This window comes from Mytilus californianus, unplaced genomic scaffold, assembly GCF_021869535.1.
Source record: "Mytilus californianus isolate M0D057914Y unplaced genomic scaffold, xbMytCali1.0.p SCAF_1, whole genome shotgun sequence".
Taxonomy (NCBI): Eukaryota; Metazoa; Mollusca; class Bivalvia; order Mytilida; family Mytilidae; genus Mytilus; species Mytilus californianus.
In genome coordinates, this window is record NW_026262581.1 from 63,977,096 (window position 1) to 63,994,001 (window position 16,906).

General features: G+C 34.6%; 1 protein-coding gene across 1 annotated transcript; it reads right to left on the reverse strand.

The window, feature by feature from the left end:
* Window positions 1-1,025: 1,025 nt before the first annotated feature.
* Window positions 1,026-16,643, reverse strand: LOC127706353 (pancreatic triacylglycerol lipase-like). Its single transcript, XM_052210925.1, has 6 exons — window positions 16,484-16,643; window positions 10,908-11,206; window positions 8,470-8,704; window positions 3,894-4,010; window positions 2,907-3,029; window positions 1,026-1,885 (listed from the first exon to the last, which is right to left on the reverse strand). Exons 1-6 carry the CDS (start codon window positions 16,566-16,568, stop codon window positions 1,650-1,652), a joined length of 1,095 nt encoding a protein of 364 aa, XP_052066885.1. The 5' UTR covers window positions 16,569-16,643; the 3' UTR covers window positions 1,026-1,649.
* Between the last annotated feature and the right edge of the window lie 263 nt (window positions 16,644-16,906).

The window sequence follows — 16,906 nt, forward strand, 5'->3', positions numbered from 1 at the left end:
GCTGAAATCATGTTCTTTGTTGGAAAGTTTAGTTTTCAACCGTTCCTCATTGTCAGTTTCTAGATGTAAATTAAGATATGAGGAAGACTTAACATGAGAACTGACATGATATCTCATGGGAACATGATTTATTTTTAAGTTGTGATTGGCTTTGAACTAGCTTTCAGTAACTGTAAGTACTCTTATATCGAGTCTGTTGGGTTTTTTTGTGTGATCCGTACTGATCTATTGAGTTAGGAATTTTGCAACTGATTTTAATAGATGGTTATAATGTTGGGCTGTTACACAATTATCCAAGGTTAGGAGGAGGGTTTAGTACTCATAAACATGTTCAACTACTCCACATTCTTTATGTGCCTGTCCCCAAGTCAGGAGCCTGTAATGTAGTGGTTGTTGGTTCATGTCTGCCATATTAGTATTTTTAATATATTGAATTGTTATAAATTATGTCGTTAGTATCTTGTTGGATTCACATTATACTATACGATATGAGCTTTTCCTTATTATTGAAGGCGGTGACATATGCTTACATCCACAGCATTTCAACCCTAGTGGCTAGTTTTACATTGGCAATCACACCAACCTCCTTACTTTTAAATTAACTATATCTGTGGAATCCTTTTATTTCGAGATTGATAAGAGAGATGCGTTCAGCATAGTCACCAAGCTTTGAATTATTTAGTGAAAAGACCATCTTTATAGCGGAGCGTATAGATTTAAAGGATAATGTAAGCGTTGTTTTCGTTCTTACTTAGAAACTCGTATTTTTTATGGTTCATCAACATATGCCAACATGGACATGTAGGTATAAAATTGTTTGAACAAATATTGATATAGGTTGAATAATATATAAACAGATTTAAGTGTTGAAAAACATAAATTAATAAGGGGTTAATCAATTTACAAAATCAGTCTAAACTTAGCGTTTAAGTGTAACTATCTTTTTTACATGTAACAGTGGAAATGTAGGCAATTGGATTGGTTGCTGATCTCCTTGTTTTAGGAATTAACATAATAAAACAAGGGAAAATAAGAATTTTGTTTATTATTTTTAAAAAATAATCATCCTGATTCATATGAAATATAATACCAACATCATTCTCACGAATACTATACAATACAAGATGAAAATATTTGATTAAAATTTAAGCAGAATTTCATAGAATTACTATATACAGCACTATTGTGATAAGAAATAACACAAATATATACAAAAACAATTTTTTCATATTGCTGAATGCAATTCAGAAACACTTTCGAGCAATCAATATCAAATCATACAATGTTTACACAGGCACAAAATGAGATAAGTTTAATGGATACAAATAGGCAAATAAGTTATGTTTATATTTACTAGAGAGAGAGATATATGCTAGACAATACAATGTCTAAAGCTTGGTCGATGTCCGGTGTAACCACAACTACCAAATCCCCTTTTTCCTCCCTCTCTATCGTATGTCTTTTTAAATTCTGCCGAGTGCATATTCAATACTGATCTCAATTACCTTTCTTATTACTAGTATGTCAATTAAAAATAGGAAGAAACTATATTTTAATTAATCAACTATTTGACATATCATGGTCATGATAATAGCTGCTAAATGGACTAAAACAACTCACAATTTATAAAGACAGGTTATTACAAAACGTTATTGTTCACAAAATGGCGCGGCTGAATTCGTTGAGAAGTAATATTTTCCGTGGCCGTCTTGTTGACCATTATATCCCATTTCAGCACAACCATTTCCACATCCGGTGCAAAGGCCGGCATCAAAGTCCTCTTTCGTGTCGCAAGGTTTTCCAATGAAGGCGCATTGTGAGTTGATAGATTCTGTAAACAAGTCGAAAGACCTCATATGACTGCATGCTAGTGTTGCTGTAAACCCTAAAATAAACAATTTCAAATATTAATTACTAATTTTTCGGAACCAAAACTTCTATAGAGTCATTTAAACTGTGACTTTGCTAGATTTCGCTTATGATGCAAGTTAAAAGCGAAATCAGTTTTATCGAATTCATTAACAGCTTTCTGCACACTAAAATATGAGTAAAGAGATTCAAGATGCCAATTAACCAGATCTCCTTATTGTTATATCGAAGTCGAGGACCAACTGGCAACGCGATATAGGATAATTATCAATGAAATAACAACCCATAGACAAAAATAATATTATTTTGTCGGCCATATTGAACGGATAGTACATACGGTTTTTATAAAACAAACAAAAACCTATATATATTGACATTTTTTTTTTTCTTCAAGAAAATAGTACATCGATACCAACATCTTAACGTTCTTTTCACGATACTTAATTTTTTTATCACGATGTTGAGTTTTAACCGGTCTGACAAAAGCTTCTCCGATAAACAACTGATATTCATATAACCTATTAAATGCACAGCCATAGATCTACAAAGTCCTAATTAGAATAAAACGTGTTTAGTAAAACAGCATGGACGGACAATTTTCACGAAGACCAAAAAAAAAATAAATTGTACAGAAGTTTTAGCGAGATATGCCAGTTTGACGAACAATATGTATATAAGAAACAGTGTTACCGGTAGATAACATAAATTAGTAACAAAGTTAAAAAATATTCTAGATAGCACGTAAAAAGTTGGATTTTAGCTACAAACAAAAAAGTGAACAAAACAAAATAAACGTAGAAATGAAAAAAAAACCTAACATATTAACATAAAAATCACAACTCCTTAAGCTTCTACTTTCCGGGGTACTTGTTGGGTTTCTTTTCTGTTTTTTGGGTTTTTTTTTTTATTTTACATCATCCTTTTAATGCTAAATGGAATGTATAAAAAAATATAAAAGGCAAGCTAAAAAAAATTTTACAAAATCTATAGGATTTATATCAGTTTGATTCGTAGATATATATTATGTGTGTACTTACGTCCAATTCTACCAGTTATTAAACTGAACGTGGCGAGACGAAACTTTCTTGAACAACCAGGCTGATTTACACCTCCATTTGGATAAAAGTCAGCATGACCAATTGCTTTATCTAATCCAAAACCTATTATTAGATTTAAATGATATAGTTGAGACAAACGATTCAACATTAAAAATCAAAGTCAATATTGATGGAGCTTCACTGAAGGGATATGAATTGTTGAAATGTGCAACTGGGTAGTAAAATTATTACAGTTTATGATAAAACTACTACGGGACCGATCCGTTTACTGATGGACTGTTGATTCTTAAAGGTAGCACTAGCTTTTTAGCTTGTGCTGAAACACCGGCATGAAAATATGAATATTTTTTTTCTTAATCCTTGCTGTAATAAAATTTTGCATTGATTTTAAAAGAGGGAATGTGTCTCCCTTATGCATAGCTCTAACTCCTTTGCTGGGTTTTGTTTTAATTAAATGTCCTTTTTAGCTCACCGTTCCGAAACAGTTCCTTCGGAACGGTGATCTTTTGCCATCACTTGGCGTCCGTCGTCGTCCGGCGTCCGTCCGGTGTAAACTATTTCAAACATCTTTTTCTCTGAAACTACTGAACCAATTCCAACCAAACTTAAGCTGAATGATCCTTGGGGTATCTAGAATAAAGTTTTGTGTTTTATTTTCTGTTTCGTAGAACATAGGGGTAAAATGCAGTTTTTGGTTTATATCTCAAAAGACCAAAGCATTTAGAGCAAATCTGACATAGGGTAAAAATGTTCAATAGGTCAAGTTCTATCAGCCCTGAAATTTTCAGATGAATCTAACAACCCATTGTTTGGTTGCTGCACTAAATTGGTAATAATAAAGAAATGTTGCCGTTTCTGGTTATTATCTTGAATATTATTATAGATAAAGACCATTTAAAAAGACTGCAAGTATACTCAGTCTGTTGCTTTTTATGATAGTCTTAGCATAAAAGAAAATTTAGTTACCTAATTGTATAAGAGAAGATCCATCAGTGTGTATAACTTCTACGTAATGAGCATCAGATGGGTCTAATCGTGTTATCGGGTCTTGATTCTCAAAGCAGGGCCCAGCTGGATCAAGTCCTGCAAACAGAAGTCTTAAATAGTATCTTTGTATTACAAGACAAAAATGCTACTAGTTTACTGCCTTGTTGGTTTTCAGTATGGATAGTAAAATATATGGAGTGTATCAGCGTTGATAAATTCAACTAAACAAGGTAAGACAATCGTAGAAGTGTTAAGTATGTGGTATACAAATAGAAGATTGAATATTCAATGCAGGCAATGAAAAATAAATATCCAAATCCTGTACGCAAGAGCATCTTGTAAAAATAATTGATTAGCGCTGATTTTTAAACTCGTTCCAGGCATTGCTTACATATATCCGTTGGCGTAAATTTCAAAACAATTTTAAAAGAAATGTAGGTTTGAGGGCGCTTACAATGTAATTTTCTTTATAATTTATTTTTTCAAGAGTCGAAACTCCCTTAAAGGGGCATTAGCTACGAGATGATTTTTTTGTTCAATCATTCAAGAATTAATATAATTCGCTTTTAGCAGCCAATTTGGTTCAATTTTGTCAAAATAAGCTAAGAAACATCGCTTGATGAATTATTCACTTGCAAGTGTAAAATAAGATGGGAAAGTAAAACATGCAATGGGCCCCGGAGAGGAAGAGAACTAGAGGAAGGCCAAAAACTACATGGAGAAGAACAACAGAGAAAGGAACCAACAAGGATTTAAAAGTTGGAACTTGGCCAGAACAGCGGCACAAGATATAAAAGGGTGGAATAGCAGCGTGGAGGCCTTATGCGACTTCTGGCGCGGAGAGAATTAAGGTTAAGGAAGTGAATAATTCGACCTCATTGAATCCATATTCAAGTGACCTTTGATTTAACCCCTTAGCTGGAGATGGGTTACGCAATTATTCAGCTATTGAAAGCAAAATAATGTCAACATTGGAAGTGAAGCAAGGATGAAATATTTGGTTGACTGATTCGATATGACCATCGGCAGTCGACGGAGGTCATCTCGACAATAATACACACGATATGTCGATACATATTATCGAGTGCATGCATTGTTAATTTTTTATTTTAGACTTTTTGTACTTTGGATATAAGATTTATTATGTTATAATCAAATAAGAGAATTTGAGTCAAATCGGTGAACATGAATCCCTTTAAATATCTTATCTTTGATGAAAACATCCTTTAAATCTAGTAATTTTGTACACGTGAGAGCTCCTACAATATATGACGAACAGACGCCACAGCACCCAGTATTTCTTCACCCTCTGCAAGTCGTGGAGGGGTAAACACATCAATTAGAAATAGCATGGACCATCAATTGGCACGACATACAAAAACAACTCCTCACAAAAAGACAAAAGACACAAATTATTAATCTAAGGATACCCAAATGTACTGAAAGCCAGTTAAAACAAATCAATAAATCATCTTCGCACAGGCTAAAGTAGCAATCAGTACACCGCAAACGGTGTAGTGAAAAGACGTCATAAACAGTCTTGCGCCTGTCCCAAGCCAGGAGCCTCTGGCCTTTGTTAGTCTTGTATGTTTTTAAATTTTAGTTCATTTATATGTTTTGGAGTTTAGGGTGACGTCCATTTTCACTGAACTAGTACACAATTTTATTTAGGGGCCAGCTGAGGACCACCTCCGGGTGCGGGATTTTCTCGCTACGTTGAAGACCCATTGGTGGCCTTCGGCTGTTGTGTGCTCTTTGGTCGGGTTGTTGTCTCTTTGACATATTCCCCATTTCCATTCTCAATTTTATTGGGAAAAGGATGACCTTGTACAATGCTAAAATTAGTACAAAATATTGACAGGATATAGGACCGTGTGTTCATAAAAAGCGTAGCACGTTTAAAATCCGAACAGCGGTATGGCCGAATACAAACCAGGGTTTACATTCATATCAGACAGTTTCATGCAATAACGACTGAATGATATCAATTAGAACTGGTCTAAGTAGTTTAATTTTATTTTCATTTTTACAAAATCGACGAATTTATACCATTTTAAATGTTTTCAAATAAGTATCAGACATTATTTGAGTAGTGGGTTCTAAGACAATAGTGTTCCAAAACATAGTTGAAAGTATCATTTGTTTTTAATATTTTTATTTCTCAAAGAACGTGGTTCATCTTGTATATAAAAGTAGGATTTTGTATGATTGCCAATGAGACAACAGATACCAAATATGGAGGATGTAAACAACAATAGGCACTGTACGGCCTTCCACAATGAGCAAACCCCATACAAGGCATGACATGACATGACATATACCGAATCATACATAAAATAAATTGCTTTACCGAGCGCAACTGGATACGACCGCAGAGGTCCAACCCTGAACAGTTGGGACAAAAATGGACACAATATTCGCGCTTGATACAGGTCTAATTGGGATTGTAATTAAACATTTGACACATAATAGGTTTTTGACACAGAATAACTGTAGTCAAAGATAAAGGCAACAGTAGTATACCGCTGTTCGAAATTCATAAATCGATTGAGAAAAAAACAAATCCGGGTTACAAACTGAAACTGAGGGAAAAACATCAAATATAAGAGGAGAACTACATTGGAAGTGAAACAAGCATGTTCAAAGAATTTAGAATTGGTTATATGATTTGAATTTATATTCAATTTTTTGCTTTTGTGCAATACACTTTGCTGTTGCGAATTGACCCCCTCCCCCCCACAAAAAAAAATTACCCTCCCTTTTTTTTTGCTTTTGTGCAATACACTATGCTGTTGCGTATTGACCCCCCACATTTTACAGTGCAGCAAACTATAACAAGAGTGCACACGCTGAAATGTCTCGCCTTCTTTACTAATCATTGATATTATGTTGATAGTCCTAAATATAAAGCTTTAATACAACTGTCACATAAACTTAACATTAACCAAGTAAACTAAACATTGACCAATGAACCATGAAAATGAGGTCAAGGTCAGATGAACCATGCTAGGCAGGCATGTACAGCTAACAATTCTTCCATACAACAAGTATGGTTGACCTATTGCTTATAGTTTAAGAAAAACAGACCAAAACACAAAAACTTAACACTGAGCAATGAACCTTGAAAATGAGGTCAAGGTCAAATAAAACCTGCGTGACTGACATATAGATCATAAAATATTTCCATACACCAAATGTAGTTGAACTATTGCATATAGTATTAGAAAAAAAGATCAAATCTCAAAAACTTAACTTTGACCACTGAACCATGAAAATGAGGTCAAGGTCAGATGACACCTGCCAGCTAGACATGTACACCTTACAATCATTCCATACAGCAAATATAGTAGACCTATTGCATGCAGTATTAGAAAAAAAGACCAAAACTCAAAAACTTTTAACTTTGACCACTGAACCATGAAAATGAGGTCAAGTTCAGATGACACCTGCCAGCTAGACATGTACACCTTACAATCCTTCCATACACCAAATATAGTAGACCTATTGCATACAGTATAAGAAAAACAGACCAAAACACAAAAACTCAACTATAACCACTGAACCATGAAAATGAGGTCAAGGTCAGATGACACCTGCCAGCTAGACATGTACACCTTACAATCCTTCCATACACCAAATATAGTAGACCTATTGCATACAGTATAAGAAAAACAGACCAAAACACAAAAAATCAACTATAACTACTGAACCATGAAAATGAGGTCAAGGTCAGATGACACCTGCCAGCTAGACATGTACACCTTACAATCCTTCCATACACCAAATATAGTAGACCTATTGCATACAGTATAAGAAAAACAGACCAAAACACAAAAACTTAACTATAACCACTGAACCATGAAAATGAGGTCAAGGTCAGATAACACCTGCCAGTTGGACATGTACACCTTACAGTCCTTCCATACACCGAATATACTAGACCTATTGCTTATAGTATCTGAGATATGGACTTGACCACGAAAACTTAACCTTGTTCCCTGATCCATGAAATGAGGTCGAGGTCAAGTGAAAACTGTCTGACGGGCATGAGGACCTTGCAAGGTAAGCACATACCAAATATAGTTATCCTATTACTTATAATAAGAGAGAATTTAACATTACAAAAAATCTGAACTTTTTTTCTCAAGTAGTCACTGAACCATGAAAATGAGGTCAAGGACATTGGACATGTGACTGACGGAAACTTCGTAACATGAGGCATCAATATACAAAGTATGAAGCATCCAGGTCTTCCACCCTCTTAAAATATAAAGCTTTTAAGAAGTTAGCTAACGCCGCCGCCGCCGCCGCCGCCGCCTCCGCCGGATCACTATCCCTATGTCGAGCTTTCTGCGACAAAAGTCGCAGGCTCGACAAAAATCAGTTGAAAAGGGTTTAACTCATCAGATCGATACAAAGCAGAAAATATCTAACGAAATCACCGGACGTGGCAGCGTATCTATACATCCCATAACAAAAAAGACACCAAGTAAAGATCTACTTATTAGTATATATTGCGAAAGTATAATTTAGTCTTGTACTTTCTGAATGTTACCTGTTATTTTTGCTATTCTTCCGTCTACGATGGCACCAGCATATCCAGAAATGTGGGCGCCCAAACTATGTCCAACAAGATGGAATTTGCTGTAACTTGAATGTCCTGTAGAATGAAGATTTTTCAAAAGTTCCCCAATAATAGCCCCAACGACTCGCGTGTTTGCCGCAGCCTTTGCATAGATAAGGTTATCTGCTCCTTTTTCCCAGTTTACTGCAATAACATTCAAGTCATCCTAAAACAAGACAAAATGTAGTTTTGAAGAACATCTACAAAGTCAGAATTAAAATTTTGGATGGCGAAATCGAAGATTCGTGTTAGAGGGTCTGGATGAGGGGTCCTTCAATTCTGTATTCTTAAATTTTTCAAGCCATTTCTCTATTCTTTATAAATTTTGCAAAGTATTCACAATTCTTTTCTTTCTTTCTTTACCTATTTTGTCTTTTCTTTGTATTTTGCCCATTTTTCTGTGATAATAATTGCATATTATTTTCTTTTCTGTGAATCCCATCCAGACCATCATACGAGACAGTCAGTAAACAGTAGTTAAAAGTATGTGTAGTAAGAGAATGGTAATTCCTTTCTCGTATTTCTAGCGTTTAATTTTTATTTAACATCTGTAACTTATATTTTCCTTATCGTGTCGTCATGGTCAAAGGCAATGTTCAAAGACAATGTAATGTTCTTTTGACGTCTCTGATAAATGTTTAGTGTGTTTTGTGTTGTATGATCGTCAGGTACACAATAGGACAACCGGAAAAAGAGGGTTTTCGATAAAAGTTTTGAGCTTTTTCATGATTATTATGAACATGATAAGGTTTCTATTTGAATACTAACATGTTATTCCTAGAAATGCAACACAAGTTTCTGGGTTTTGTCAAAGTTCACAGTCTGCACAACTAATTTGCAATTGCCCAATGACCGAATATTTCATTAAATGTTGAAGACCAGTGTCTGGATATGATTTCATTGCCATCCTCTGACAATTTTTAAATATGTACCGATTATAAGGGGAAAGACAGTCTAATTCAATCAAGTTTAGTTCCATATTCGTCTGCCACCTTTTTCAAAAGGTCAAAGGTGAAATACCAACAACTTTTTATCTATCTTAGTCTTGGCCTACACTTATATTTTGATATAGTCTATCTAGTAAATGTTTCAGTATGGTATCTTTGTTATCAGTATGTTCGTCTTTAACCTCAGAGGATTTCTCGGCACTTATTTTTTTTTTTTTTTTTTTTATCTTGAATTCTTGAGGTTTTTAAGTAAATTATTTGGAATGGCACTAACTACAAAATAATCAAAAACAGCAATGACAAATATTTTGGTCTTCAGATTTCTATGTAGTATTTTAAAGACTTGTTTTTTCGTCGTTTTTTCTTTTCTTTTTTTTCTCAATGGAGTTGCTTGGGGTTTAGGTGATTCGATATTCAAGGGTTTGACTTTCTTCCTATGTATATATCATGGTTTCTATGTAGTGTTTTAAAGACTTTTGTTTGTTGTTTTCGTCGTTTTTTTTTTTTTATTTTTTTTTATGCCATGGGGTTCAGGTGATTCGATATTCAAGGTCTTGTGTCAAGGGTTAAAAGCTCATTAGAGCATTTGTTATGCCATTGTTTGTACACAATGCCTACTCTAAATAAAGCTTATTTTATTTATTATTATTATCTATGTATTATTATTATTTAAGTGTTATGTAGTTGTTCATCGATCATGGTCACCATAAAAGAAACATATTTTCCTGAAGCTCCAACCCAAGTTCTCATTTAAGACATTTTACGCGCTTCGATACTGTCCAATATTAATGATGCTGCTTGAAAATGAAGATAAGATTACCCTTCCTTGACACAACACTTTCATTTTCATCATTCGTATCTTACTATTGTTTTTATCATTTGTGGTTTATTGTACACATATCCTGGTCGGATTTCAGATGTTTCGGATGTGTATTATTACTACATGTATGTACTTTGTATTATTTTTTAGAATTGATGAAATTTTCAAACTATGCAGCTCTAAACAATACATTATACTGGTTTCCTTTTATCACATTATTTTGTAAAAAAAAAAAAACAGTCGTAAATTCTTTGATTTTTAATTTAGTTTCAAAGACTTTTAAAAGTAAACCTGCTGTTAAAATTAAAACAACTAAAATTGATCTGACAGATTTTTAACTTTTTATGGTGTGTATTAAAATAAATTAAAAATAGAAGCACTTTTAATGAACCATTAATTATTGAGTGCTGCTGCTCAAGCTTCTGACATGCAATTTTCAAAAAAAATATTTCCAGGTCCGACTTCCAATGCATGATCTCACAAACTGTAAATACCAACCATAAGCTTCAGACGAGTATTATAAGTATTCTTATACACATTCACTCTACAAGGTATGATACATCAAATTGCTGTATTTATTTAATGTGTATATCCTAACTAACCTTTTTTAGAAGCTCTTCTTTCATAGCCTGAACCAAATCACTGGTAGCGTAGTCGTTGTAACCATGAATGATAAATACTGTTTGCTTACTTCCATCGAAATGTGAATGGCTGATGTTTGACACATCAAACGCATTCAGTAGAAACTCATCCGTTGGGTTTTGTCGTGTATATAATAAAAATTCTGTTAAAATATGGTCCGGAGATTCTGGTAGTCTACCATTCGCGTTATCATATGGAGCTGCATTGCTAAAACATCCTATATGGTCATAGCAAACTTCCGGTCGGCTGAACCAAAAACCTGAAACAGAAAAATACAAAGTTTCGAATCTTACTACAAAGATTTACATTTGTGCATGAATATGGGGAATATTAGTTTTGTTTTACAACTTAATTTCGCGAAAAATTAAGCTCAAAATCGAATGGTTAACGAAAGTGTAGTTTTAATTTCTCTTTGAATGTTTCCATGGTTGATAATCAGATACGAGGCAATTCTATCAAAATATTCAATCCAGTTTTTGGGATGACAAAATATAGCTGTCAACAATATTTAAATATAAGACAGGTGTATTTTATCGAGAGGGAAACAAAGGGAACGTATGTTTTCAGTTTGACATGTTGTAATGACGCTCGCAACTTATGTTTCACAAACAAAATAGCAAGAGATGAAGCGCTCTAAAATCAATGACACTAGAACACACCCGCGACATCGCGGGTCCGTGACTGAATTAAAGTATTTAATCATGTATAAGCCTTATTTTTGTCCTTGACTTTTAGTATTGCTATTGTCATCTGATAAAGTCATGCTGATTATAAGATGCACAGTTTTCTCTGCTTTCAAAATCTTTCTGCTTGAACCCGTTGACCTGGAACTTAGTAATTATTGATAATATTAATTATTTGGAAAACATGTCACGGAATAGAAGTTCTTTCATAATATAAGTTCCAAAAGGAAAAGTATTCTGGAATATTATTTCCATTGGAATAAATATTATATTATATGTTCCTAACGGAATAAATGATATAGAATATTTGTTCCAACAGGAACAGATATTATGACATTGTTTATAACGATGTTTCTGGTGGAACATCTGTTAGGCGGAACAAATATACGTTGACAAACAAAGGGGCCTGGAATTGTGTAATTTTCAATCAACATCATTGTCCTATATTAGTCATATATAAAGTTAAAATTGAGAATGGAAATGGGGAATATGTCAAAGAGACAACAACCCGACCAAAGAGCAGACAACAGCCGAAGACCACCAATGGGTCTTCAACGCAGCGAGAAAATCCCGCACCCGGAGGTGGTCCTCGGCTGGCCCCTACATACAAGACTAACAAAGGCCAGAGGCTCCTGACTTGGGACAGGCGCAAAAATGCGGCGGGGTTAAACATGTTTTGTGAGATCTCAATCCTCCCCCTATACCTCTAGCCAATGTAGAATAAAGAAACACATAGCAATACGCACAGTAAAACTCAGTTCAAAAGAAGTCCGAATCCGATGTCAGAATAGGTAACAAAAGAAACTAAGCAAAATGACAATGATACATAAATTAACAAAGGACTACTAGCAGTCACTGACATGCCAGCTCCAGACCTCAATTAAACTGATTGAAAGATTATGTCTTCACCATTTGAAAATCAAATACAATCTCTCCCGTAAGGGGTCCAGTATCATACCATCATAAAATATATGAGAAGGACATAACCCGTATCATGCCAATAACTGGTTTTAGAATAAATGTGTTTATTTCCGATGCAAAGACCCTATGAGTGAATCAATATTAATAGCAAAATATGCAATCCTTAATGACCTGACAACAGTATTGCAGCCATATTCCTTCCGAATAAGTCTTTTTAAAGGTTTGGTTAGCTTTTGAGGTGAATACCGACATTTTTGTGCTGTGTCAAGAATATTACCATAAAATATTGGACTTGAAACACCCGAACGCACAAGATGTCCGCATGCCGACCTACACCCACGAACGATGTCCCTGCACCGACGACAAAATTTAGTAAATGCCCTGACCAGCCTGCGACATCGAAAACCCTGGTGCAACAATTTTCCAGTAACACAGAGATCTCTTTCATTGAAATCCAACACGTTGCCACACACACGAGCGAATCGAACAAGCTGAGACCCACAAACACCACAAGATGGCGACAAAGGAACGTCACCATCTAAAAATGGACAATCAACAATAGGAAACGAAAAATCATCTCCTCTATCACAAACCTTGGCATCAAGCCATTGAATTCTTTGATTTGCCGTTTTTACGTCATGCCGGCTAACAAATTGGAAACTGTACCTACGCCTTATTTGAAGTCTGGATTTTTAGTATTCGTATTGTCATCTTATAAATTTATGCTGAATAAAATACTACAATAGGAAACAATGTGACAATGATTGAATTTAGTAGTGTCAACCCTGTATAATGACCCGTGTATATAGCAAATCCCAAATACACCGTTTGGTGGTGCACCTGACAGATACGGCGTACAGATAAGGTAATATAGATTTCGCTAACCTGGCATCCTGACCCAATCTAATACTTCGTCGAGCAGTGAGCCAGGATCCCAGGCTAAGATTTCGCGGGCAGTACGTCGACTGAGCATGCGCGAAAGCGTATAAGACACGGATCGATAACGGTCTCCGAATTTGGATATTTTCTGAAAAATTGGTGTTTTCTGTGGAAAAAAGATTGTTTCAAAGACAAATTTAGGAAGTACAAAACACTACATTTATACGTCATATCACAAATATTTCCGACTTTGTATGGTTTCAGAGGAGTTGCGGCTCAATGGAATCGGTCTCTTCCTTTAGTGGTATAGATCTTATTTTCTTTACTTTTCCTTTTTAAATGGTCAGTTGTAGTCTATGCTTGCTGTCCGTATTATTTGTTTTTTGTTTATTGTGTTATCATAAATCAGAGCTTTGGTTTTCTCGTTTGAATTATTTTACATTTCGTCATGTCGGGGTATATTGTAGCTTACTGTATGGTTTGGGTTTATTCATTTTTGAAAGCCTTGCAGTGCCTTATATAAGTTTAAATCCTCGTCATTTGGTTTCTTGTAGTTAGTTCTCATTGGAAATCACACCACACCTTTTTATATTTATATGAACTTCAGAAGTGTTTGTCATTGATGTTAAACAACCAACAATTAATCTGCCTGTCCAAGAGGCCTTTCACAACAGTTGAAAATTTGTTTATGGGTGCAAATTGACCGATGCTTTGTTTTTGCGGTGAGTTTTTAATTTTTTTATGAATTTAAGATAGGTGCAATTTCAGTTGTGCTCTGCAATATAATATTGGTTAACCAAATCTAGTACTCATATTTCTAAGGAAAGATAATCATGCTTGTTTGGAAAAGGCTACACATTTGATTATTGTTTGTTTAATATACAGTAGCACATAAACTGTCATACATATTCCAACAAGAATAAATAATCTTGGACTCTCAAATATATATCAAGTATTTGCTTTTTAAAAAGTTTATCCGACTTAAATGTGAGAAGTGGGTTACAAGAAGGTATAGAAAGTTCTGGTATAGGATTAGGGAATCAGTTAAGGAGGGGCTTAGACTGTATTTTTGTTGAGGTGTCTATTGCTACGAAAACTAAGTATCGGAAATTAATTTGTACCCCCACTACAAATTTAATGCTAATCTGAATGGCTGACACTACTGTGCCAAAATATCCCATATTTTCCATTTAATTGGATTTTAGACGACCATCATTTCAGTAAATGCAAAAACTTGTCCTTTTACATGCTTTTTAGGAAAGTAACTAACCACGAAGCAATGTTACTCATATTTGCGACGTAATGGAAGTGAAACGGACATCCGCTAATTGAACTAATTTTTGACATCGTGACGTCATCTGAATGAACTACAATGCCACAAAGAAGACTATTGTTTAGGTCATCAGTATTCCAAGCTTTTCCGAAAAGCTACAAGTTGTCCAACCATATAACTATAATAATTCAGAAAACATTACTTTTGAAATGACCCACGATTAAATATTACCCGCATTGCAACGCAATGAACGCTGACATACATATTTGAAACGAAATCTATAAATGTCTGGTGATACAGGATTTTCAGAATTTTAATTCAACTTTGACCAAAATCTATTTTTAGTAACGGTAAAAGTTGTTGGGTTAATTAATTCATTATCGCTTAACGTCACATCAGCGCAAAAATCCTATATCGTGACGCGAACCCCATGCACGTATTTAGGCAAACGAAATGTCGGCTGGAGGGTCATCAATCCACGTGGCGTTATTTAATCACAAATGTACAAGTTATCAAAATTTGAAAATATAGGTACCTTGTAAATTATTTTTTTTACGTTGTTTATTTAATTTTTCGTCCCATTTTTCGATTGTTTGTATCGGTGGTCGACTGGTCGCCAACAACATTAGAAAAAGGAAAATACATGAAATATTTGCCAATGGACGTTTAACAACCAACATATCAATCAATAAAATAACATCAAGGTATCAGCTACCGAAAGTTTCGGAGCAATTAAAACTCGACATGATTTGAATTTTAATCTTAGACCAACATATTTGGCCTTTGTTCGGGATTCTCAAAAAAATATCCATCAGCCATAGTTCTTGCGAAGATGATTAGAAATTCGTGGGTTTTAATGGTCAATTAGTTTAATTTACATATGATTAGATGAAAAGAAGCGATAAACCACAACTATTTCATGTGAGGTTTGAAAGCTGACCATATAGGGGGCTTCTTGGCAATGCCGCCGCATGGTTGGCCGCGAAGTATTGGGAAAAAGAGTTGCAGCCATGTTGACACGAAAGCAATTAAGGGTTCAAATCCCACAAACTGACAAAGGGAAGAACACTTTAAAACTGCAACATTGTTGAGCAGACAATGTATCATCATAGTAGAAATTGTGGTAATTCCATTGTTTCCGATCCTAGTGAAACCTATTGTAATGTTCATATGCTATGATAATCACAATAAAATATTGTTTACACTTAGTATATACACATGTTTATATTTGCACAAATCTTTAGACTTGTGATTTTTATTCGTGTTTGTGAAATGACGTCATTTGCGATATTTATTGAGTTTGCTGGTTGGTTGTTTTCTTGAGACTCATAATTTCAATGCTTATTTCATATCAAATTAAGGATCATCATCTTTACCTGTAGACAATTATGTCTGTGTTTTCATAAAAAAAGTTCTCAGAGTACACTCAGACAACCTTTTTCGAGACCGGCAGAAGATGATGAAATAACACCTTAATTTCATTTGACAGATATGGTTACTAGTAACTCACTTACTCAATTAAATCGCCTAATGTTGTGCCGGTATCTGTTGTCCTATTTTCTATACCAATTAGTACAACTCACTACCATTATTACAGGGGATGTCTCAAGCATTTGTCCAAACTTTTAAAACTTATTTCATGTTGGTATCTTTTCCAGATTCACAGGTTTGTCTGTACTCCGAGTCAACTTTTTGGTATACATACGGTCATATTTTCAATTCCTTCTGATGAACCTTAAATAATTTCCCAAAAGCAAAGATATATTTAAATATGTATTACCTGATACAAATGCATTAGACTGCAAAATGAATAAAACTATGAAGAATAGATCCATTCTTCTATTCATACAAAACTTGTCAGACATCGATGAACTCTGTAGAAGACCAATTTAGTGAACTGCGGCCAAGCTTTGGGAAACGACCTGCGACGTTATGATTGACTGAACTCTTTCAGGTCCATTTGAAAAGGAACGGTCGATTTCATTGGTCAATTCCAACCGTTGGCCTCTTACAAACCCCGCCCAGTTAAAAATCACGTCTTGAAATGAAATACATACCAAATATAAAAGTCATGAACGAAAATTGGTCTGCATCAACGTGTTTGATAATTGTGTACACGGTGTGTGAACACAATTAACCGTTTACAAAATTATCCCGAGGCAATTCTAGTGAATATACATGTGTACATTTAATATCATTTCGT